This window comes from Balearica regulorum, chromosome 2 (assembly GCF_011004875.1).
Source record: "Balearica regulorum gibbericeps isolate bBalReg1 chromosome 2, bBalReg1.pri, whole genome shotgun sequence".
Classification (NCBI taxonomy): domain Eukaryota; kingdom Metazoa; phylum Chordata; class Aves; order Gruiformes; family Gruidae; genus Balearica; species Balearica regulorum.
This window is the reverse complement of record NC_046185.1, coordinates 55,765,914-55,791,255: the sequence shown is the minus strand read 5'-3', so window position 1 is coordinate 55,791,255 and position 25,342 is coordinate 55,765,914. Positions and strand designations below refer to the sequence as shown.

At 38.6% G+C, this 25,342-nt stretch overlaps 1 protein-coding gene across 10 annotated transcripts in view; it reads right to left on the bottom strand.

Moving 5' to 3' along the window:
• Positions 1 to 25,342, bottom strand: part of PTPRM (protein tyrosine phosphatase receptor type M) — a 512,931-nt gene that overhangs the window by 377,457 nt on the left and 110,132 nt on the right. For all 10 annotated transcript variants that reach the window (XM_075744400.1, XM_075744401.1, XM_075744406.1 and 7 more), the window contains exon 2: positions 12,620 to 12,742. In XM_075744400.1, the coding sequence (XP_075600515.1) occupies positions 12,620 to 12,742 (123 nt within the window). The remainder of the gene's footprint in view (positions 1 to 12,619; positions 12,743 to 25,342) is intronic.

Genomic DNA, 25,342 nt, shown 5'->3' with positions numbered 1-25,342 from the left:
CAAAAATACCACAGCATAACACCTAAATATCATTGCTGAAAGATACCACATCTCTTTGTACATGGTACATCAATTTATTCCACTGCAAAATTTCAGGGTCACAGGCTGTCTTAAATTTCACATAGCGCATTGTGCACTCATGAAGAGAACTTGGTGCTGCTGCTGACCAAGTCTACTCCAGAACATGATGCTTTGTTGTTTCAGGCATGTAATCATTGCTAGTGCTGCTACACGATGAGCTTCCAGAACTCAGGTAGCATCTTCACGTTGTTCTGCATGGTGCTTTGTGGATTAATCAGTTCCCATAGGCACGAGCTCAAGAGCAGGTGCACAATATCCCACTGACCAACTGAGAACAGGACCCTCATCAACCCTGGCTGGACCTTTCCAAGGCATTTCATTTGATGTGTGGCTGCTTAACAAGGAAACCTCATAAGAAAATGCCAAGGAAAGCATCAAGTTTTACATCCCTTTCTTCAGGTACCCTGCTAGCTTCTGGAAAAGCACCCTACCCCATTTGGTATATAGAAGAGTTCAGAATCCTCCTCTGAAAGCCTGACCTCTCCTTCTATTCCTTCTTCGGATACCACTTGTAAGAGATTGCAACACCACCCTTTGAAGTGGCAGTACAGTGGTAGAATCCCTTTCCTAAGATGTGAGAACCACAGGGTCAGTACTATTCGCCACTCAAACAGTAATTAGCTTTGGTTCCTATTAATGGACAACCACTAAAACATTGTAGAGGTAAAAGACTGGAACGAGGTACCTGCTTCTCTTCACCTGCTGTTTTCCTTCCAGAGTCTTCTCAAGTGCCTGACAAATCTTGATTTCTCTTCTGCAAATTGATTTCTCAGGTTGATTTCTCTTCTACAATAGCTTGCGTGCAAAAGAAAGGCTAGTGACCAACTTAGGTTGTCATCTTGGAGATGGGGCCATTTCCTTGCAACTGCAAGATGTACATTTTAAAAAGCTTCAGAAAGGAGCATCTCTAACTCCTTTGAGCAGTGGGCTGATCACACAGGTCTTGCATAAAAGAAACAGCCTCTTCAGCAAATTCCCAATTCCCTTCTTTTGTGGCTCTCAACACGTGAGAACTATGAGAATACATTAAAGATCATCCTATTGTCACTAAGTGTTTAATATATTTCTTGTGCAAATGCAGGAGACAGACATTCTGGAAAGAAGAACATCTGACTCCTGAGTTCAGGCTGGTGCCACAATGCTCACCTGCATAAATACCAGGCACTTGGAGAACTCCCCTTCGTTACCCTGTGACTTATACAGTGCTTAGGTGCTTTCAGGAGTAGATGACAACCTTCCACTCTCTAATTCTATCAAGGAGTTTCCACCACCATTGTTATGAACTTGTGCACCTTTATTTCACTCTTACCCTATTGTGGGTTTCTATGTGCCTTTTTGAGTCTAGGTCTCACTCTTACCTTTTTCTGATCTGAAAGTGTTTGGGGTGTTGGGAAGAGCCAAATGCCCCAACAGCAACTAATGAACTGTGAAGTATATCCTGCCCAGTCAGGCTCCAGCAGAAATCAGAACAACGCAAGAGCTGACTTTGACATCTAGGAGAGGCAAAGACTCTAAGAGTACGGGGAAATCAGGAACTCAATTTTGGCAGAAGATCATTCCTCCCCTCTAAAGTAAAGGGAAAAATGAAATAGTGAAATTTTAAGGAACAATAATGTTTGAACTTAATACAAAATCATAGTATATGATGTTACTGGTAAGAAAAGTGCATCTGTAGTTTCCATGTTCTAATATGAATATGTATGTATTAAAAAGTGCTTTTCAAACCTGCATCATGTGAGAAGCACAGAACTGTGATCAATTGCTTGCATGCAATTATCACAAATATTTGATGTTATTAGCTGCTGCAACATTATGACTTGCATAATTACCTGCACCTGTTTTCTCATAATTAAATGGCTGTGTACATCATTTAATTTTCAATGAGGTCCAGACAGTGTTTTTTTCCTTTGTGCTACTGAAATGCAGTTGATTAGAAATGTTGTGACTTCTAGATGAAGAATGCATTATTTCAGCTGGTGAGGGAAATAACTATATTGCTTTAACACTGAGAACAAAAGTACTGAGTTCTTTAATTCAGCTCATGGAATTCATGAAAACCTTTTAATTGCTTCTTCTCTGACTATGAGTTCTACAGACATATGCAAGGGAATTAAGACTGTGGCCTTGATATGTTGGGAAATCTGATCGCTTCAAATACAAGAGGACTTAAATACAATATAAAAACACAACCCATCCATTTTGCATGTGTACTAAGCTAGCTCTGCAGCTACATTTGCCACCTGACATGCTGCCACATGACCGTCCTCAACTTGGGAGCAGAAGTCCAAAAAGTATAGACATCGGGAGACACTTGAAGCCATGTTGCAAGCAGAAGTTCTAGGTGGCTATACGTAGTCTCCTAAACATGCTGGTTTTAGCTGAACCAATTCCTTCCACTAAAGAATGCTGTTTGCACCCACGCACTAAATGAAGAAACTTGACTCTCTGCAAAATTTTAGACATTTTCCAGTACACTTTGACTGTGTATCAGATTTTAAAATATTACATAGAGTATTTCCTACGAGGCTTAATTAAGGTTAATGAAGTAATTTAAACCACATAATTCTCTGGTAAAAGGAGGAAGACAAAGGGAAATGCTAAAAATATGTTGTTCTTAAACTGTGATCAAAATATTGGTTTGGTTGGAATATGGGCCTGGTTTTTGACGCTGATGAGTAAGAAGCTTTCTTTTATAACTGTCTTGTACTTCAGAGTAATTTCAAATTCAATCCAAAGAACAAGTACTCCGTGAATGACAGGTTTGCCAAATAGCTTTCTGATGCAGCATTTAATGACCTCTGCCTCAAATCACTCAAATCAATGACTTTTTGGACGCTTTTACTATAGTCGCAGCTCGAGCTGCTAACAACATGCTATCAGTCATCAATGCGTGCCAACAAATTAAGTGCTGTAAGAAGGGATGAAAAAAGTCTCCCATAAATATAATTGAGACAAGAATTCCCTCTTTAATTTCAGCCAAAAACCTTAAAATAATACGCCAAGAAAATGATTCCCTGAGGAATCATAATGTTTGAGCTCCTAAAGAGGAGTGATGGAGTCCATCTCCACCTCAATGGCATTTTAACTGTGACTATGACTATGATCTCGTCATACAGAAGAATTGTCTTAAGAGATAAACTTCTAACTCAGGAAATAACTGACTTAGGCCCTGAAATGGAGGCAGTCACGTTACACACTTTAAAGCCTGTAGATGCAAGGAAAGGTTTTGATCCACTCTTTATTAGTTTCTAAAGGGCAGGATGGATGAGAAGAAATCTAATGGGATAAGCATGAAACTGAAAGAAAAGCCCTGAGGACTGCAAGAAATTAAGAGGCTTTTTTTTCCAGTAGATTAATTACTAAACAAGAAAAAGCTTATTTAGGAATACTCTGATTATTCCCCTTCCTCCTGATCTTGCAGTGCTGTGAGTGCAGCTCCTAGAGGAGCATCTTCAGACTCACTGTTTATTCACAGTCCTCACAGGCTTTTTATTGGTCACAGCTTTTCTCGAACTGGCTAAGCATTTTTCATTCTCCAAGAGAAGAAAATAGCCAGGCAAACAAGCACAAAAATTGTATTCCTACTTAATACAAGTCTGCTGAAACTGGAACAGAAACTGCAGTGGTTTCAGTAAGACACCCATGGCAGGAAAGGTACAGTAACACAGTCTTCAGCACTGAGTACCTAGGGAACCCTATGCTCAAGCACATGTTAACTTCATTTATATTACTATGGGGTCCCAAACTACCCAGATTAAAGCTTTCTGAGGTACATTCACATGTCTCAGGCATATCCCCAGGAAAGAAAATTTACATTCTGCGTGGTCTTTACTGAACCAAGAGCCTCCACTGGAAGTAAGTGAATTTTTCTTTTCCAGATGAAAAATGCCAGTTCACCAGAAGGTAATGCAAAGGTAGCTGTCCTGAGTCCCCGATAAAATATTTAAATCGTTATTTACTGGCTTTACAACATGAATCACTTTCCCAGCCTCCTACTGGGATTCTCCTAAGCTCATCTTCCCTCTCTCCTGTTGGGATTCTCCTGGCTCATCCCAAGGAGCTGCTCATGAACACTCCAAGGAGGGAAAACAAACACACAAGCAAAAGCCCACTCATTCATAGTACTTCTAATTTAGCAGGGAAATCTGAAACAAGATTCTGATGCACTTAACCAGCAGGACAGTGTCTGGCACTATGGGTGGAAGATGGGAGGGAGACTGGGTTTCCAATGTATAACAGTAAAACTTTGTAATCCTGAACATTTTTGTTGTCAAGAGATCCATTTCAAACCCAGCTCCAGTGTCTAGCTTATTATGTTAGCTGCTTCTCAACATATATTATGGCAGATGTTATATATAACCTCAGCAGGAAACATGTAATCACAGCAAGGGAAATGAGTTAGGCTAGAGGGCTTGCTTAGCACTGTGTGGCACTACATGGTGTTACACAGAAATACCCTCAGCAGTCAACTCTGTCTTCAGGTTGCTCTGAGAATACTCTGGTTTAATAAGAAGTGAATTCCCAGACCTTTCGTACAGCTTCTGTCTTCTGTGGAAGATGAGAGTTCCTCAAACATTAAAAAAAAGTCATAATTTATCATATCATCATTTTCCAGTCAAACATCTTTAACAAATCATTATCAGCTATTGGTGGATTCTAACACAGCATCTCCATGAACTGCAGCATGTTCCGCGATTTTGCACTCAAACATCAGAGGGCTGCTGGAATGCATAAGAAAACAGGACATCTGTTATCCTGGTAAGTTAGTTATAAATTCTAAAGAAAGCCCTTTGCTTCAAACAAAAATTTAAAAGTCAGCCATCTACACTGGACGTTACCTCATGAACCATACTGTTTATATTCAAAATACTTTGTTCTACAAAAGAAAAAAGTGTAAAATAAGTCATATGTAGAGAACGTCTATGACAAAAGAATAAATAGGTGATTAGCATATTAACCCCACCATTTTATCTGAAAGCTATTAGGCGTGTAGACAAAATACATTCAAGTAACTTGTCTAGTTGCCTACTAAGCAAGCTAGGAACATTGTCTGTCAGGAATTCAGCATCAGAGATTCTGATGCTGATTAACCTTTTACTTCCCTTTGCAAGAATACTGGATGGTCAGTATTTGTAATAAACCCAGTATTTGCACCAGGTGCTGAAATCTGTAAGTCAGGTCAGAAGTCACAGAACTGACCATAAGATTCCTGTAAGTTAGCACAAGAAGCAGTAACTCAGACGTAGCTAGTGGCATTATTTTGGTTGTTGAACAAATCTGTTAAGTACACTACTCACTAAGTCTTTAGGTATGCTTTTAAAGTAGCTAACCTCTTTGGTGCTTTGCACTGTAGCCATGGCAGCACAGAGCCAGCTGGGTCCATACTCGGGTGGTTTGCTCGGGCTGACCTCCATCTTGCTCCACATTAGCAGCAACTGATATTAGCTTATGCAGTTAATTGGAAACCAGCTTAAATGTGTCAATATGAGCTGGAGCTGCTTGCAAAAGAGGCATGTCCTTAAAGCCTGCAGCTATTACCTGGATGTGCAATAAAATGCTAAACATGATAGTGTTCCAGGTCAAGAAAATTCTACGAAAAAATGTAACTTGAACACAGCCAACAAGGTGCAACTCCCACACCTTGGTAGTAATTTACATTATCTCTGGATAGCATTTAAATGAATTAAAAAATGCAGCTATTTAATCTGGAAGAAACAGCATTGAACAGGAAACACATTTAATTCTCTTCTATATGAAGGTAAACAGAAGAAAAGTACCCCTGCTAACGCAGAACACAAACACAATGCAGGGCTAAAATATACGTAATGATAAAATACCCATCACAATGGAAAGTCAAAGTACTGTAACTTTCCATGTTAAGACACTGCTGTTGGCTTTAATATAGACTTGCCAATTGATCACTTTATCTGTCTTTTTAAAAGGACCACAACTCTTCTACACACAATTAAACAACAATGTATGTTTTTCACACTATTACTTCACATTCTATGTATTAAATACTCCTTTAAATCAGTATCTTGGCTTATGGAATATCTGCTAGCTATGCACGTCTGCTAACCAGGTATCAAAAGACCATTTTAAATCAATATTATAAGCGTTATATGCATTTTCTGTAGACATTGCATAGACATTGCTAAACATTAAGCAACACTAGATATTCAGGATACAAATAACCATAGTAGGCCATTCAAAAAATTACATATAGCCATGAAAATCATATATTACCATCTTAAATAGCACAAATAGAAACCTCATCCTGGCTTTGACCAGCACTATATTAAACACAGAACTCTTCATTGCTGAAAACATCCTTTCAATGCACTGAATGACAGCCTGTGAAGATTTGATTTATAATTGATTTTGAGCTATTCTAAAATGAATGAAAGGCTGACGCCAGTGACTCATTGCAAATGCAGTGACATCCCTTCAGTGATATCAAACCAGCCGCTGCATTGAAGAAAAATGATGCTACTGTCCTTTAGAAATCAATTGGAACTGTGAAACACTGTAGAAAGGTTTTACACAACTGAACACAGTGTTTTGTAACAAAATACGTGGACATGACAGAAATGACATTCAGCAAATGACAAATAGAGCAGACTCTTGACAATATTTGCATTTCTTATAATAATCTGTGAAATTCTAATTGCATCACTGTCAGTGACCAGACTCAACTGTAGCAGTATGCATACCAACACAATGCGCTCAAATATCTCAAAAAAATTCTGTTTTGATTTGAAGTTTGCATACTTCTGTTTTGATTTACTCATCTGAGTTTTCTCAAGTCTTAGCCTACTAATTCCTCAGACTACTGCAGATCCTACCTAACCCACTGTTTCAGAGCTCCGACCCTGCACTGCTGTCTGTATTGCCAGTTGTTCTCAATCAGTTAACTGGCATCCATACATATATGTGTTTATGTGTCCACGTATATATTTACACACATTAGTTCTTCAGCTTGTACCACACACCCCCCCTTTATTCCAACCAACACCTCCGATGTTCTTGGTTCTTCTGTTCTTCCCTTCTAGCACACACTGCCAGGTGACAGAGAGATGGCTTCGCTACTGCAGTCTCACACACTCAGCCTGCATTCCCTCCTATAAGCATCTCAGACTAAGCAATAGTTTTGAGTTTTAACGTAAAGCACTAGAGTACTCTGTGGGAATGCCACAATGCTGACAGGCCGTGATGAGTTGGATGGGACATGAGCATAAATGGGACTACGGAGTGAAAGTAGGGCAGGCAGAGGCCAGAGAAAGAAATCAAGATCTGAGAGATCAATCAAAAATCATATTAGAAAAGAATCTGCAGAAAGAAAAGCTCCAGAAGACTATTTATGTTTATTTGCATTATCACAGGATCTCGGAGCACTAAACAAGAACTGCTGGGTAAACACAAAATAAAAAATGGAACAAATGAATGACGCAAGAAAACCATACTGATCAGAACAGTGTGAAAGGATTTAGACATAACATTGTTTTCTAATAGACACAATGTCAAAAAAGTTTTAAAAACAATGAGAAGGCATTATGTGTTCAGAGGGAGCACCTTCCAACAGTGAGGCAACACGAAGGAAAGCATAAAGATCTCTCCCTGAAACTTTACCAACTAGATGATGAAGACCCCATCACAGTGTAGAAGAAAGTAAAACTGGCATAACAACACTTATGCTAATATGAGATAACTAAGGAGGCAAGAGACAAAGAATGGAGGTAAGTAGCTCGTATTTGATGCAGTACATTAAAAAAAAGAGTCAGAGCAACTGGTTTGGAGAAGGATCTCTGCAACTACATTCTAAATGCAAAAAAATAGTTTGTAGATACCTGTGGGCATAAATCTGGAAGAATTTGGCACAAATAATTATGTTCTAAATTTTATATTTTCTGAAAGAGAGCCAAAACTGAAGATGCTGTCAGTGTGACATAACCAAAATCAGAAAAGTGGTGCTACTGTCCCCACTGATCAAAAATGTCATTAAAAAAAAAAAAAAATCTCATTCAAGTGATTAATTGGATTAGAAAGGTCTTTACTGGTGGGTTGACCTTGGCTGGCTGCCAGACACCCACCCAGCCGCTCTCTCATTCCCCCTTCTCAATGGGAGAGGAGGAGAAAAGGAGATGAAAAATCTCATGGGTTGAGATAAAGACAGGGACATCACTCAATAATTACTGTCATGGGCAAACCACACTCAACTTGGAGAAAATTAATTTGATTTATTGCCAATTAAAAATAGAGTAGGATAAAGAGAAACAAAGACAAAACTAAAAATACCTTTCCCCTACCCCACTCCTCCTTCCCAGGTTCAACTTCACTGCTTTGTTCCTAACTCTTCTACCTCCTCCCTGCCCAGTGGCACATGGGGATGGGGAATAGGGGTTGTGGTCAGTCCATAACACTTCATCTCTGCTGCTCCTTCCTCCTCCTCCTTTTCCCCTGCTCCAGTGTGGAGGTCCTCCCACAGGAGACAGCCCTTCACAAACTGCTCCAAGGTGTGTCCCTCCCACATGGGATCTTCAGGAACTGCTCCAGCATGAGTCCTCTCCACAGGGTAAAGTCCTTCAGGAAGGTACTGCTCCAGTGTGGGTACCCCACAGGCCACAGGTCCTGCCAGAAAACCTGCTCCTGTGTGGGCTTCTCTCCACAGGCTGCAGCTTCATTCAGGGCATGTCCACCTCCTGCACCATGGGGACCTCCAAGGGCTGCAGGTGGATATCTGCTCCAGCGTGGTTCTCAGTGGACTGCAGGGGACAATTTCCTTCACCATAGTCTTCTCCATGGGCTGCCCAGGCACATGGAGCACCTCCTCCCCCTCCTTTTTCACTGACCTTGGTGTCTGCAGGACTGTTTCTCACGTATTCTTACTCCTCTCTCACAGCTGCTGCCCAGCGTTTTTCACCCTTTCTTAAACATGCTGTCCCAGAGGTGCCACCAGCATTGCTGAGGAGCTCAGCTGTGCCCCTGCAGTGGGTCCACTGGAGATGGCTGGCACTGGATGTGTCCAACATAGGGCATCCCCTGGTCTCTTCTCACAGAGGCCACCCCTGCAGCACCCCCGCCCTGCTGCCAACACCTTGCCAACAGAGTAATCTACTGTTTGGTCATATTTTTCTGAAGACATCTTTACTGCACTACAGCTAGAGCTAGCTGTAACTGTAAATGTATATTATATAAACACATTAATATCAAACTGCTGTAACTGTTCTGTAGGACAATGCAAGATGGTTTTAATAATGACTAAGTGCTTCCAGAATTATAGTTCTGAACACTATTATAAACATACATTCTTGGAAGAGAAAGATGAGAAAAAGGCTGAGAAAAGGGAAGAGCCACTCTTCCTACAGCATTTACTCCATCTGACTCAACATTTGAAAGAGAAGAGCAGTGGATTAACAACTTTAATCCATATGACTATATACATGTCATTCCTTTTTGGGTCTGTTTAACACAACTTCAGATTACTACTGACTCATTAAAGGTCATGCTTATATTTATCAAGAAAATTAGAGCACTAGCACCCTACTTACTTTAGTAGCAATAACTTCATATTTTTCTACTATAGCAACAATCCAACAAGGACTGAAGTCCACTGTAAGAAACACTTTTAGAAACTTTTTATTATCATCTTTGATACAACTTACCAATTTTCATCTAAAACTAGAACTACTAATGTTAATTAAACAAGAACTATTAATGTTCACTAACATGTAAATATATAGTATGTACATTAATGTGTGCAGACATATGCATGAATGTTATATGACACTTCTTTTGTCCCACTGAAATAACATATCAAGCCAAAATATTTATTTATCTGAAGTACAGGTATGCTCTCAACAGTCTCATGTGGATTAAAATAAATCAAATGCCATAACTAGTGTGCTTCCCCCGACTGCCACCAAATTATACAAAATATTATATATTGACATCAACTCACTCACTGGAGCATATTGCCTGAAATTAGGAATGCTATGTGCACTAATTTTTCCTACTGACAAGGGACTACAGAACTGAGGGTTCTTATTTCAGTCTAGTATTACAACATTGTTGCATAAAGCATTTTGCTTTCAAGCCAAGAATTCCCTACAAACCATTAATCTAAGATGTTCTATTCATTATCATCTGAAGTTATTTTCTGTAAAACACGTAGCTGAGAAACTGCTGACAAACTACTTGAGATCATTTTTTAAGTGTATCACATAACTCTCTGGCTAAGGCTAACTGAAAACTAATTAAAATCATTACGATGATGATTTGAACAAGAACAGGAAAAAACTGTCTAGATGAAATTATGAGGAAAAATTAGATACCACTTGACTGAATCGTGCCCTCAGACACACCGCTTCTCATTTGCAAAAAATGAGCATTTCTTTCCCTCTCAAAGGGCTTTTTGACCTTTTAAGGCACCAATATCCACAACCCTTCTCAGACTAACTCGTTCATCTTCTGACCCAAGACTCCCAAAGCATATTTCACTTCCTTCATGAACAGAAATAAAACTCCCTAAACTCTAAATATAATTTATTACCAAATTCAATATCTTTTTACTTGATCATAAGAACATTATTTTAGTCTTCTGATAAAAAGGCAGGAAGACAAATAAGAAACTAGTTGTATGACATCTGGTAAATAAAATTACATAGATATCATTTTCCCTCCATAAAAATACCAGTCCCTGCTTAGTCTTGACTCTTGCCCTTGGGGGAAAAAAAGAACAAAAAAACCAAACCGAAAAATCTTCAAGCCTATGATCATCACAGAAAAGAACATAGATTCGAACCTCTTCTATCTGCCAAGAAGACTGAACATATACCGACAATTGTTTCCACAAAATCCAAGTGGGAAGAGTAATGAATGAAATTTGGAACAGAAAAAGAATTTCCACTGGCGTGATTGAGAAAAAGAACGTATAGCTTGTACTGCAAGCCAAGATGACTGATAAACTATGTGTGTTAGCTCCAACTTGAGAAACAGTATTAAGCACTAATGAAATAGTCCAGAAAATTTTTAGCAGTGTGTGCCAAGACCACTGGACAAGAGCCTGTTTAAAAAGGAATTTGCAAGAACCTCCTTTATCTGGGGTGATGAACTCAATCTAGCATGATGGTCCAAGTGCCGGGACTGAGGCAAACTGAACGTTTATCTTGAAGTTGGGAGTCCTACCTTTGCCAGTGGAAACCAAGTGGTCAAGGAAAAGGCACTTCAGTTCAACCATCAACCTCAGATATGAAGTTGTCCACAACACATGGCAATATTGATAAATCTATAGTGAAGACCACTGAGACCATTTTTACAGGTGAATGATATCTAGGGCTGATTAGTGCATATTGTACATTAATGCATATCGTACATTAATGCATTCATTTATTAGTCCACTAGTAATGACTGCATACGTTCAAGTTTTGTTTATGTAGTCACTTCTGAAGATTCACATTGTTCATCTCCTACTTCCCTATCCAAAAATAAGGGAAGAACATTTTCTTGGGAAGGACAACTATTAAAGAGATTTTACGCAAACGCCAAAGTACATTATGGGTGCTTCAAAGATCTATTTAAAATGGATGTGAAACACCAGGATATCTGCAATGCTTTTAAGTGTTCTGGATATATTTATACTAAATTATGAGGCTAATGCAGAAGAAGTCCCATGATGCAAACAACGGTGAAAGACCACTTTATGAAGTGGTCTTTTTGGTTTGGCTAATTTTAGGTGACAATAGTCACAGGAGGCTCAGTCTTTAAAAGCCAAAGAAGGTGCTGAGGTGGACTGCAGGCAATCATTGCCCAGGAGACAGAGATCAGTACATGGGGGGAACTCTTAACATGCCTAAATAAAAACATGAAAAAAGAATAATTAATAAATTTAAGGCTAGTGAATACTTTAAAACCAATGGTTAGATGTTATGGATTTGTGTGGGTGAAGTGGTAAAGGAATGACTGTAGTACCAAAGTTTGTAGTTCAGCAGAATGCAAGGGTTGTTGCTGTGGAACTAGGTCCAACTGCATGCAGTGCATGAAGTACATTAAACAGTATTATCCCAACTGTCTTTTAAACACAACAAGCACATCATTGAGGCCCTTTGGTTTGGGATACCTCTCCTCTCCTTTTTCTCTCACCTCTTTTTTGGTCTCCATTTCTTTTCAGAACAGATTTTGAATAATATGTCGTTCAATGACAATGCCTAAGGCCATCTTTGTTTTATCTCTTACTGTTCTCTCTTCCTTTGAGTCTTCCTGAATAGTCCTGTGTGCCTGTTTTTAGTACTACTTCACATTCATTTTCATGATATCATTCTTCTTTCTTTCTGCCTTCCATGACAACACCAAGTTTCTATTTCTACTTTCTAACCTTTATTTTCCCCACACAACAAAACCTTTTCTTTGCAAAATATCCCTCAGAAAAATCACTTGGAAGATCTGAGTATTGCAATTAACGAACAGATTTAGACAAAGTGGCATTCTAACAATAATATATAAGCTAATGTCAAAGAGAAACAAAGGAAAATAAAAGACCAACCAGATGGCATCCCTTGACCTGAGGAGGGCTTTATCGGTGCGTTCACCTGATCCCAGTTAAGATCATCATCATCTGACTGACTATAGCCACAGGAACTAAGAGGCTCATCAAAGGTACAGCATCCTGTAAAATAAACACAAAGATAAAAATTAAACAAGGCATGCAGGTAACAGATTATGAATCTCTAATCCTAACAACTACAACACAATTCAATGCAGGTTGCAAAATTTTTAAATGTCTTTTAATACAAATTATCATACATTCATTAGTCATCACTTTTTTAGGGGGAATAAAACCTTCTTTCATAAAAACAAAATCTCAAGGGTAACAGAACAAATTTAGAACTGCAGGTATTTTTTTGCTACGATACAATCATCAGGTATCAAAACCAAATCAGCAAAATAAAAAGCAGTAAAACTCAGAACATCAAAATATTGAACGTTCAGCATTCTTTGGGAAAAACAATCTATTCCATGCCCAAGATTCCACACTTTAGAAGAAAACCATAAGCACTGAAACTTCAAGTGGCATTCGTCTATCTTGGTTTCTAAGTAAGGAAAGGCGTAGATGCTCCCAGGTGCACTGCATTGCAAACCATCGGCAGCCTGGGTGTTTGTGGGATTAGCACCCCTGGCTCAATACAGCACAGCTACCTCAAAATGCCTGTCTATGCGCAGCCTCAAACTCTCCAGAAGAACAGTATTATTTCCTCTCTTTTTCCCATTCTCTTCCAAAGTCTCTTCCAAGGAAAGAATAACATGTTATAAAAGCTCACACTATCCCAAGCTGGGGCAGAGAAAAAACTAATGTAACGGATTCAGAAGAATGGAATCTAACACTATCCACAAAAACACAGAAAAGCTTTGCTTTTTCCCTTTGGTACAGACAAAACTTTTCCAGCTTTTTTACATCATTCTCTTCTAACAAGAGACTAACATAGGGTTATAAAAATCTGTTTTCTTTGATGTTTGATGTCTCACTCCAGTGAAGAATCACATCTTTCCTATTCGGGAAAACAAATATAACCCTAGTCATAGATATTTCAGTCCATATTAAAGTAAATTCTGCAGCTGTTCAAACAAAACTAAACTTTAGGGCTATTCATCATCTTTGATATCTGTCCACTGGCACAGCAGGCTTAGCCTTGCCAAGCTGTATAAAAATAGGAAACAGACAAAAACCTAGCTTTAAAAAAAGACTTTAAAAATCTAAATTTTCCTAGAATATTATAAAAGGCATTACAGAATACCTCATCAAAAACAGCACAGTAGAAGACAAAATTTCATTATATTTGACAAGCTTCACCTACTTGAAGTCCAGCCTTCCTAACAGCTAGTCCTAGTTTAAATTTGAGATTCATGACAAGCACTTTGCAAGCATATAATCTTCAATAGAAATTAATTTTATATGAAATCACCAAATAATGTCATTTTTTGTTCTCTTACAGTGCCATTGGTCTTTACAGACATACCACGTTTGCCCTGCCCTTGGATACAGGTCATCCTATACTGTTCTCTATTCTAAAATATCTTTCTAGAGGAAGTCTTCATTAGCTCCAGGTATATCAGGGAAATTAGCACCTCTGGACACTGCATCTTTCTGTACAATTTTAAGCGCACCATAGAATCATAGCATCATAGAATGTGCTGAGTTGGAAGGGACCCATAAGGATCATCGAGTCCAACTCATGGCTCCACACAGGACCAGCCAAATCAGAGCATATGACTGAGAGCGTTATCCAGACACTTCTTGAACTCAGTCAAGCTCGGTGCTGTGACCACTTCCCTGGGGAGCCTGTTCCAGTGCCTGACCACCCTCTTGGTGAAGAAGCTTCTCCTGATATCCAACCTAAACCTCCCCCATCGCATCTTCATTCCACTCCCTCGGGTTCTATCACTGGTCACCAGAGGGAGGAGATCAGCGCCTGCCCCTTCACTCCCCCTCGTGAGGAAGTTGTAGGCCGTGATGAGGTCTCCCCTCAGTCTCCTCTTCCTCTCCTCATGCGTCTTCCTCTCTAGACCCTTCACCATCTTTGTTGCCCTCCTTTGGACACTCTCCAATAGTTTTATGTCCTTTTTGTACTGTGACGCCCAAAACTGCACGCAGTACTTGAGATGAGGCCTCACCAGCACAGTGTAGAGCGGGACAATCACTTCCCTAGACCGGCTAGCAATGCCGTGCTTGAGGCACCCCAAGATACGGTTGGCCTTCCTGGCAGCCTGGGCACACTGTTGACTCACGTTCAACTTCCTGTTGACCAAGACCCCCAAGTCCCTTTCAGCATGACTGGTCTCCAGCATCTCATCACCCAGTCTGTATGTATAGCCAGGGTTGCCCCTTCCCAGGTGCAGAATCTGGCACTTGCCCTTGTTAAATCTCACGCGGTTGGTGATTGCCCAGTTCTCCAATCTGTCCAGATCTCTCTGGAAGGCCTCTCCACCCTCGACAGAATTGACAGCTCCTCCCAATTTAGTGTCATCTGCAAACTTGCTCACAACACTTTCTAGTACTACATCCAAGTCGTTTATGAAAACTTTAAAAAGAACTGGCCCTAAAATGGAGCCCTAGGGAACCCCACGAGTGACTGGCCGCCAGCCTGATGTAACCCCGTTTACCATAACTCTTTGGGCCTGACCCACCAGCCAGCTGCTCACCCATCGCACTATGTTTTTGTCAAACTGTATGCTGGACATTTTGTCCAGAAGGATACTGTGAGAGACAGTATCGAAAGCTTCACTGAAATCTAAAAAAATGACATCAACTGGCTTCCCTTGGTCAACTAGATAAGTAACCTTGCAATTCCAAACTCTAATATTTCACCTCAGTGATAACAACAGATATAATTGATCTCTTTCCTAAAGTTAAACAAAATCAGAAATAACAGAGATTTGTATAAAGTATATCAAACAGCATCTGTAACATTTCCAGTGGGAAGGCTTAGAAAATTAGGCAGCCGTTTACAGATTTGTTCTAGTACGTGCATAAATATTACTTTGCACTTAATAAAATCTGCCACAAATTAAATTTCAGACACAAAAGCAAAACATCACCTTTCACAGACCTATTTGTGGTTTAAAAAATTAAAAAAACCCCAAACAAACCCAAACTACTGGTGAAGCAAAAGGTAGTTTCCTTGCAATGGTATTGCAAACGATATTAGGACATAAATTTACATATCAAGACATGCAGTGTGCAATGTAGTCAAGCTTGGCAAAAAATATACACCCAAAAAAAAGCTGGTAAAAATTAAGAGTTTACAGTTCATACACAGAACTAATAAATGTACGGAATAGCTCCCATAACTCATGGCATCACACATATCTCTAGCAATAAGAAGACATAGAAAAGTTTAAAGTATTTTCTTGCTCAAATCCAGAAGCACAGCCAAGTGTTGCAAAATGTCCAATACTGGAAAAAAGGGAAGAGTTTGTGATTCCAGATGGTTAATAAAGGCTTCTCTCCTTCTTGCTAGTTAGGAAGATGTCAAAAACTTGGATAAATAGCATGACAGTTCTACTTGTCTAGACCATTTGTCTGTCAACACAGGGCCGTTTCTCACCACTTGCTTTTCTTCATTGCTCATGCGAGTCTATCGCTAAATCACTGTCAGGATTTCTTTTTTTTTTCTTTTATCTTTGCCATTTACATCCTTCAAACCTTTATGAATTTACTATCTTATGACTTCCGCAAAATGGGTATCTAATCTTCCCATCTGCTATACAAAGAGTTTAAAAGGAACCTTCGAACTCCTCCTTCCATTCCTAAGTCACTTCCCTCCCCACCAACAATAACCAAACTGTAGCAAGTATTACTACAAATAATCAAGCTGAACAGCCACCTATCCAGAGAACTGACTAGCATATATAAGATATTTTAACAGCACAGATGCCAAGCCATGTTTCTTTCTACAGCCAGCTACTAAGGATAAGATGAATACTATTGAAGGCTTTGCACAGCCATGACTTTTTGTAAAGTCTTTTGTTGATTAAAATAGCATACATGACATATGTAGATGTTGGAAGTATAGGCAAATTTATAGATTGAACTATAAGAATAGCACAGAACATCTTACTGGAACAAAACAAAACGGGGGGGGGGGGGGGGGGAAGCTTATCCAAATTAGCCAAGTAACAGTTACTGTAAATCAAGAGTCCTCGACAGCCCTAATGGCTTACGCCTGCTCCCCGAAGTTCTGTATTACAAATAAGATGAAGTTCTTTAGAAACAGGTCATGACATTTGACGAAACCCTACATTTGCATCTACCCAAGCCCTCCTGCCTTCTTCTGCAGTGCTTTGTGTATTTTCTAGTCACAATGTTCTTACTGTCCAAGGTTTCCACTTCATAAAAAGTTATCCACACATGATATCAACAAGGGCTAAGAATGTCTCTCATCATTTGCACTGTTTTGAAACACGAGCCACTGCCAAGAAAGGCAGTTGTTTATAATTAGCTAGCACATTTGAGGAATTCTGCCCATTTTTTGCTAGTAGAATTTATAATACATTCAAAATGTGTGTTGTCTGCTATATAGTTTAATCAAGCAAAGCAACTTCCCTGATTGTTACACTGGCATTACAGTTTGGATAGCCAAACTGTATTTTAAAGAACAACTTCTGTGCTGACTGAAATATTTATAAGTGAAACAGGAGATACATATCCCATTAAGATTCTTTGGCTTATGCTGCATTTTATAGATATTTTTGGATTCCTAAGAGGAATTGAATTGACAAATGCACAAGATGCAACACAGTCTATTACAGCCTTTCACCTGCTCTTTCAGCTGCAATTATCCATTTAACCATCATGAATCCAGTTCAATATAACTATGCCATTGCCCAAATGTAGTCTTTTTTGCACGTTTCTATTTTTTATTTGGTTAAATTACTTTAGATCTTGAAAACTTTATGAGCTTAAACCAGGAAGATTTAAAGCAACCAATAAAAGTAATAAAGCAACCAATTAAAGTAAATGGGATAAAGAATACACTATATTTTTCCTAATGTGAGTAAAGTTTTATTCAAAGTATTCTCTGTGTTACAGACCATCACATCTGTTGTGAAGTATTCTAGAATACCTTATAAAAAAGTAGGATAATCAGTTAAGTGATAAAAACTAACATAGAAAAAAGTTCAAGTTATGCTGGACACTGCTTTATTGTTGTTGCTCTTATATACTGCAAAGCTCTCAGATCAATATGTAGTTTTTATCAAAAATTTGCTGCCAAATGTGCAAGTGCTAAAACTTGTAATGCTTATGAGTATCAATGCTAGCATTGGCAGGGAACATATATGCATACTAGAACTGATACAAGGGCCCTGCTTTGGGATAAAATACATTGTTTATTTACAGCAAAGCCTTGTGGTTTCTGGTCTGCCATAGCACCGTGAATTCAGCTGCAGAATAAGTGAACACAGAAAATGAGTTCTGAATCCCATGTTTTATTAATATTCTTCTTTATATTATTTTTAAAGTATTCTAAATTCTGTTGTCTCTGTATATTCAGTTTCATACTGGACATGTATTTATGTTGATTAACTCTAAGTACAATGTTGCTATTCTTAGAACAGAAATAAAGATTTTGATATCTAATCTGAAAGCTGGGTGTCTAGACCACATGTCATACTAGGGGGCTTTGATAATGTAGTGAAAGATTAATTTCCTATTAGGCAATGGAATTTTTCTTTCTCTGTATAAAAAAGGAGCCTCTGCCCAAACCAAGAACATGCCATTGCTGCGCCCAACAGCAATGGACCAAGCACATTACCTGGACAACATACCAAGGCAAATTAAAAGTGAAATAACTGAAAAATGTGACAAACTGCAATTGTTAAGCTTGACCAGCTTTCATCGTCAAGGGTTACTGCTCAGGACGATGAGGCAGCATTACTGTGCTGCCCTGTGCTTCTTTTACATTTTAAAAGTTTTAGATTTCAGGGCAATCCTCCTATCTAGACACTCTCATGACAATTAAAAAATCATCTGAGAAACACAGCATTAGGAAAACAGGATCCTTCTTAGCTGTGAGGGTGGTGAGGCACTGGAAGAGGTTGCCCAGAGAAGCTGTGGATGCCCCCTCCCTGGAAGTGTTCAAGGCCAGGTTGGATGGGGCTTTGGGCAATGTGGTCTAGTGGAGGGTGTCCCTGCCCATGGCAGGGGGTTGGAACTAGATGGTCTTTGAGGTCCCTTCCAACCCAAACCATGCTATGATTCCATGATCCTGAGCCCCTAGCTGAAATCAGAGAATAAACAACTACTCCTTTGAGGGCAGGTAAGAAGTCATAAAGTGGAAAATAAAAAGCCATTCTCAATTCTAAACTGGCTAACAGAGAAGGCAAAAGTGGGAATCAATGGATAATTTTTAACATAAATTAAAATGCTGTGTCTAAACCTGTATGACAGGTCTAGTCTGCTGTATAACTTTTATTAAACATAGGGCGATGACAAAAATTGTCTAATACAAAACTGTTCGCCTCTGTGAACTCAATAAATGGTTGAGCCAATAAAGCTTCAAGTGAACTAACTACTGCTAAATAAATGGATGGCTTAAAGAACACGTTAGAACCTGGACATAATGGCCTGCCTGGATTCTGCTTTGTGTGTAGATTCTCAGCAAAAAAAGGCTCTATCATCTGCCTTTTCAAAGGTGTTACAGCATTATACATTAAAAGGACTTTCAAGACATGCTAGCTCAGAGATAGGTAAGCAAAAGAAACTCTTTTCTGTGTGCCTCCAACGTGCACAGAGAGCTGCCACCTATCTGCAGTGACATACACACGCCAAAAAAAATCCTATCCAGGTTTTACAAGTGAGCTTTCAACAGTGAGTAGTCTGTTCTAAAATGGAACATTTTGGTAAATATACCAAGTTTTTTATTTATGCTAGAGGCAAGCGTTCAGAGCTGTAAAATAATACTGTATTCTAGATTACTGGTAAGGGAGTCTGAAAAACCACGTGCTGCATAAACTCATCTAATTTAAAACTGTATCTACATTTTGTCAAGTCTGCATATGCACAGGGGTGAGGGAGAAAAGCAAGAGGAAACAGATTTTACAATTAAAGAACTTCTTTGATTGCAGCTGTGCTCAGAAAGGGTTTTGAAAGAGGTAGAGGATGGAAGAATTATCTGGATAAATCTCATGAGTCAGATCAAAGATGATGAGGTAAAAGTATGTATTTTGCAACTAAGAAAGGCCAGATATTAATTCTGGCTGTAAGGGAGAATAACAGACGGAAAATGATAGCAAATTGTGCTAAGATATGTGGAAAAGGCAGTATGAGACTGCTACAGAGTTCTGAATTCACGGACCCAATTCCAGCAGTATTGCAGGTGATGACAGTAATACAGAAAAATATCGTTTCGGATAAACATTTAAAGCTGTTATTTATGAGACTTCAAAAGCTCACCACATGTTCATAAAACATTTACAATTGTTCTCTCTGTTCTCCCTCCACTTACCTGACAGAAACTGAATCAACACAAACGTCTCCAAAACCGCTTCAGTTTTGGTGACATGGGACATGGTAGTAAAGTTGCATTTTATGGAAGATGTATCTGTCAGTTCTAACTTCCCCTGGAAACCTGCCACATTTAGGCAAATAAAATGTTTTCTAAAAAAATTACACTTGCCTAATAGATACTGAGAATTATTCAAAATTTGGGTTCCTGGACTCTACTGAAAAGCCTTGAAAAAAAGGAACAGTTTCCTGTCAAAATGTGCATTTAAACTTCTTTTAGATACAAAGGCATAGGAACAGACACCACTTACCAAGGATAAAAGACAGGACATTGAATAAGGGCTCCTAAAATAAATATCACCCATCTCGTGTAAGCAAATAATATCCAGGCCCGTGGGAAAACGGGTGCACATTAACATTCTGTGAGCAAACTTATTTCTGGCATTTTTTAATGCCAGCGTGTTTGATTTTGCATTAGTGATAGCTTTTCTTAACGTATGGCACGGATTATATGGGCAAGTGCAGATGTATGCTTATATACACAAATTATATCCCTGCTGGCAGTTGTCATTAATTAGAACACATCTACCAAAAGAAATATTCGAGTGTTCAATCTATTAAAGAAAGATTAGGATTATGTAGAAACGTATTTAGGAAATGCTGTTTTGAAAGGTATTATTAAAACAAGCATATTTTCAAAAGTCACTTGGATTTTATGCTTTAGTAATAGGGAAGGATATCATGCTGGGTGTTATAATTATTAGCTGGTCTTCCAGTCCAACACAAGTTAACACTACAAGAGACACTCCTACAAATAGCTGCTATGGATAAATTGTAGCAGTTGGGGGGGGGGGAAGTTGATGGTTTGTAGGGTTTTCTGTTTTGGAGGGTTTTTTTCAGTTTAATTTCTTTTTGTATGCATAGCTTTGTACCCTTTTTTTAATTAATGTAATGATTAAATGGAGTTCCAAATCTAGGAATTCACTTTATAAATATAATAAATATTGTTATGATAACTTTTTTGAAAGAAAGCCTTGTAAGAAAAAAAATCTCCATATGATAAGTACTTCAGAATGACTTTTCAAGAAAACTAGAAGTCCAATTTTTAACATAGATTTAACCTACAGATGTATATAGCTTATTAAAAAGATCACATTGGGCATACCAGTTGCAAAAGGGAGACAGGTGATGTACTTGTGTTTTGGACCTGACTCAACCTGCCAAAATTCTGGACTGTGGTCAAAACCACTACAAAAATGAATAAATAAAAGGCAGATTTCCTGTATGGTTTATATCTAGTTTATCACAAATACACGACAAAACTGTGCTTCAAAATCCATAAACTGCCTGAAATGTTTTGACACAGGGCTTTGACCTATAAATAACTAACAAAAGGAAACTTCTTTTCACATAGTTAAAATAGAATTAAAAATTCAAAAGATATTCTGCCAGTGGAATAAGCCTCCTGAGAAAAACAAAAATGCAGCTGAACACCTCTTTCATATAGTTTATATCATAGGATTCACTTAATTTATTTTTATAGCTACCACCCAGGAGTGCACAAAACACCTTTATTAAATGTGTAAAAGCATTCAATCACCTCCGTTGGCAAAGAAAACAGATGCTACAGAAGAGAGATGTGGGAGAGGTATTTTTTTTCCCCCATTTACTTGAAATGGAGACTAGGAAGGACAAATTGGGAGGGTGGGAAACAGATGTACACATTGCAGTAATATATACAGAAGGTAACAACTGGGTATACTTCCTTTTGACAAGTTAACACGCAGTACCTCTAAAAGGACTTGAAATGACACCTCTGTTTTGAAAAACTACAGTAAAACACATGACAATGTTTTCTGTACTCTTTTGTAAAGAAGAGAAGAAAGAGGGTAATTTTCAGCCCTAGCTCCCGGGCCATACATTAGCCAGTCGCAACTTTGAAGCAGCACTCTGCAGCACTTCACCTGCAGCCGAGGGATAAAATACACACCACAGGTATCTCCTTCCCACTTGGCAGCTACTTGTGATTTTTTATGTTGGTAACAGAAGCTGCCCCTATTAATTTAATTATTATGTAGAATGCCTCTATCCTTTCCTCACTTGGATATTCTTGCAATTTTACCTTCACTTCTCCTTTCAGTTCATTGAGGAGAGCTATCACCAAAATATGCCCAAGCACGTGCAGCTAGAATTAAAAAGTAAACATCTAAACAGTAAGAAATTACTCATTTGATTTTTTTCTTTTTTTCTGGTTTCATTTGCTCCTAAAGAGCTACCAAGGCCTAGAGGTCAAAACCTAAATTGTTTCCTTAGGTAAAGCACTGCCCTGAGAAAGGGTAAGCTGAAGAATCACTCACCATTAATCTCTCAATATGGTATTTAGGAGGGATGTAAGCAGTTGTGCTGATCTGTTGAAGACAGGCAAATTTCAACAAAAGGAAAGAAGACGGCTATCTGCTTTCAGTAGCTTGACATTAATTCCACGTTTTAATTGTTTACCCTAAAACCTGCTTACTCCATTTCACTTCATCTGAATAGCCCGGCATCTTTGTGTATCATCACAGTAGAGCTGCCCCAGAAATACCTGTCTGGAGAAGCGGAGAGGAGAGCAGGGGAAGACATTTGAGAAACAATAGAAAACTGCACAGGGTCACCTGTACAAGAAAGAAACGTAACACTGGAAAATCTGTGATGATATAAAATACAGTTCAGAAGGAAGGAAAAAACAGGGTGGGGATACTCAGTGTTTCCCCCCGGTCCCCAGCTAGGAGGAAGAGATTGAAATGCATACCTTGCAGCCAAAATCTGTCATAATAAAGGGTCTGCTCACCCCAACACTTTGCTTTCTTTAAAACACAGCATAACCTAAGAAACATACAATCAGCAAGACTGTGATTATGAGACCACACCAAACCATCTCTCTAGCATCCCTCCAAGAAACACTGTATTAGATTTTCAGTTTGTCATGAGGACAAACCTTTTCATGCTACATCCATCCTAAGGCTTTGGGGAAATACAGCCTGATAACACACAGTCGAACCACCTTCCCCACAGCCAGCATTACCAGCCATTCAACTCACAAAAACATTAAGTGCCTGATCCCAGTGTTATCAGATTGCCACTAAGGTACTTCTTAGTAATTTTGAAAAATAGCATTTTTTTTTTCTTAAAATTACTAAAAGCCAACATCTTCATTCTTAGTTAGTAATTGTGCTATTCAATTACCTCCCCAAAAGTTTCCCCCCACGTTCTAATGGATGTGCATGAGTGAATGAATGTGAACAAAGGCAAGAATAAGCAACACAGTAAGCAGCCACTGCTCTTTTGTCTGCAGTTGCGCCAAGAGTCATACAAGTTTTCACAAAACAAATCAGCCTTCAGCTGCATTTCATGCTATGAGACTGTAAGAAAAACCACTATGTTGCTTCAACACATTTACCACATAAATTTACAATTCAGATTGAGTTAAAGAACGCTTGCTCTGACTGAAAAAACCAAAGTGTTACTTCATAGGTCAAAGTTGCTTTGTTCATTCCTTGCCGGACAGCGTTAGGTCAACGGACAGACATTGACAAACAACCTTCATGCTGTTATAGAATAATCAAAACCTGTGATATTTTAAATTAACTACTGTATAACTACTACAACTGTATCTGTTAACAGCACAGATAATATAAGAAACAAATAAGAAGCTAAATTCTGATTATAAAGCTCAGTATAATGTTTTTCTAAGGTCAATGAATACAACAGTGTGAAATAGTTCAAAGCCTTGGAACAGGTAAAAGTCAGCTTTGAGGCGTTGGGCCCACAGCAAACCCAGATACCACAGCTGGAGTGCCAGTATAGCGTAGAATATCCTCAAAGCGAGCCCCAAGACTCATTTCTTCTCCGGCTTCCACAACTTTCACAGACAGTTATCAGCAGGACTGAAGACAACCTGTTTTATCAAATCCAGTTTTGATAGCTAAGAGATTAACTATCATTTCATCCAACTATCAGGACATTCTGAACTCAGTGTTTTGTTTTGGGTTTTTTTGTGTTGTCAAAAGCTACTACAATATCCTGTTTATCTATATATAAAGGGATTTCATTGAGAAACCTGACAGCATTCTTCTCATCTGCCAGTTGATCTTTTAAAATGTATCCTCACCTTTAAACTCTCCAAGCTAAAAACTACAAGTGTACTTGAAGCTCAATCATTCTCCCTGATGCCGCTCATTTTTAATGAGCATCTTGTCTTTACGTCTCCCAGAAGACAGACTCCAACAATCTCAGGTGATGTGAAACCAATGCTCGATGCTTCTCCAAACCTCTGTCTTTTTGAGCCTGAAATCTTCCTGCTAGATCCATATGGGACTGATGGGCCATTTCAGTCAAACCCCATTTCACTTATTTATCACAAGCCCCTACTTAGAAACTCTACTGCGGATTGCTTGTACACACAATCTGTTTCCAGCTTTGAACTTTAAAAAGGATTTAAGCAGTCAATCTCAATATCATTATAAATCCAACATGCATTACTTGCCTATTGATTGTAAGAAAATAAAAGTTTGAAGCTTGATTTCAGGACTAATCTTTCCATTTGTTTGATGAGTTTTGCAGTTGTTACAGAACACTTAGTGCATCCTGTTAGATAAGAGTGTATTAAGCTTGGATGAGAAATCCAGACTATTTACAACACACTTCTAGCTTTAAGTAAAGAACAAAGGCAGCATTAGCTTTGCTGGTCTCAGAGGCTTTTAAGCTATACCACAATTAAAAAAAGCCAAAACAAAACAAAAAATCCAAACCCAAAACCACAAACAAAAACCAAACAAAAAACCCCACTAAACATTTTTGTATAAAGGACTCCACAACCATAAAATATTTTCAAAGAACTAACAATGTTAAGATGGTTTTTATATTTCTTCTGCCTGACATATCAAACTTCAATATATTCTGTCCAAATCTAGACTTTTATATTCTACTTCAGCAATGGATAGAGCAAATGAAAAAACAGGCAGGGCACATTGGTATTCATTCCATTTGTTATTAGACTATCTTACAGATGGTATTTTCCCCTATCAATTTTAAGTGAAATAGTTTATCATCTAATTAAATGAGCTGTTTATGTCCCAGATTTTAATGTGTATACTGAGCATTTGAGAACAAATGCCATAAAAGAATTTTATATATAGAAAGAATTCAAATAGATATCGAAGCCCATGGAGACCCTTCCCTACCTGCTAATCAAAGAATTCCCCCACTCTTATTTTTTTCTGTTTT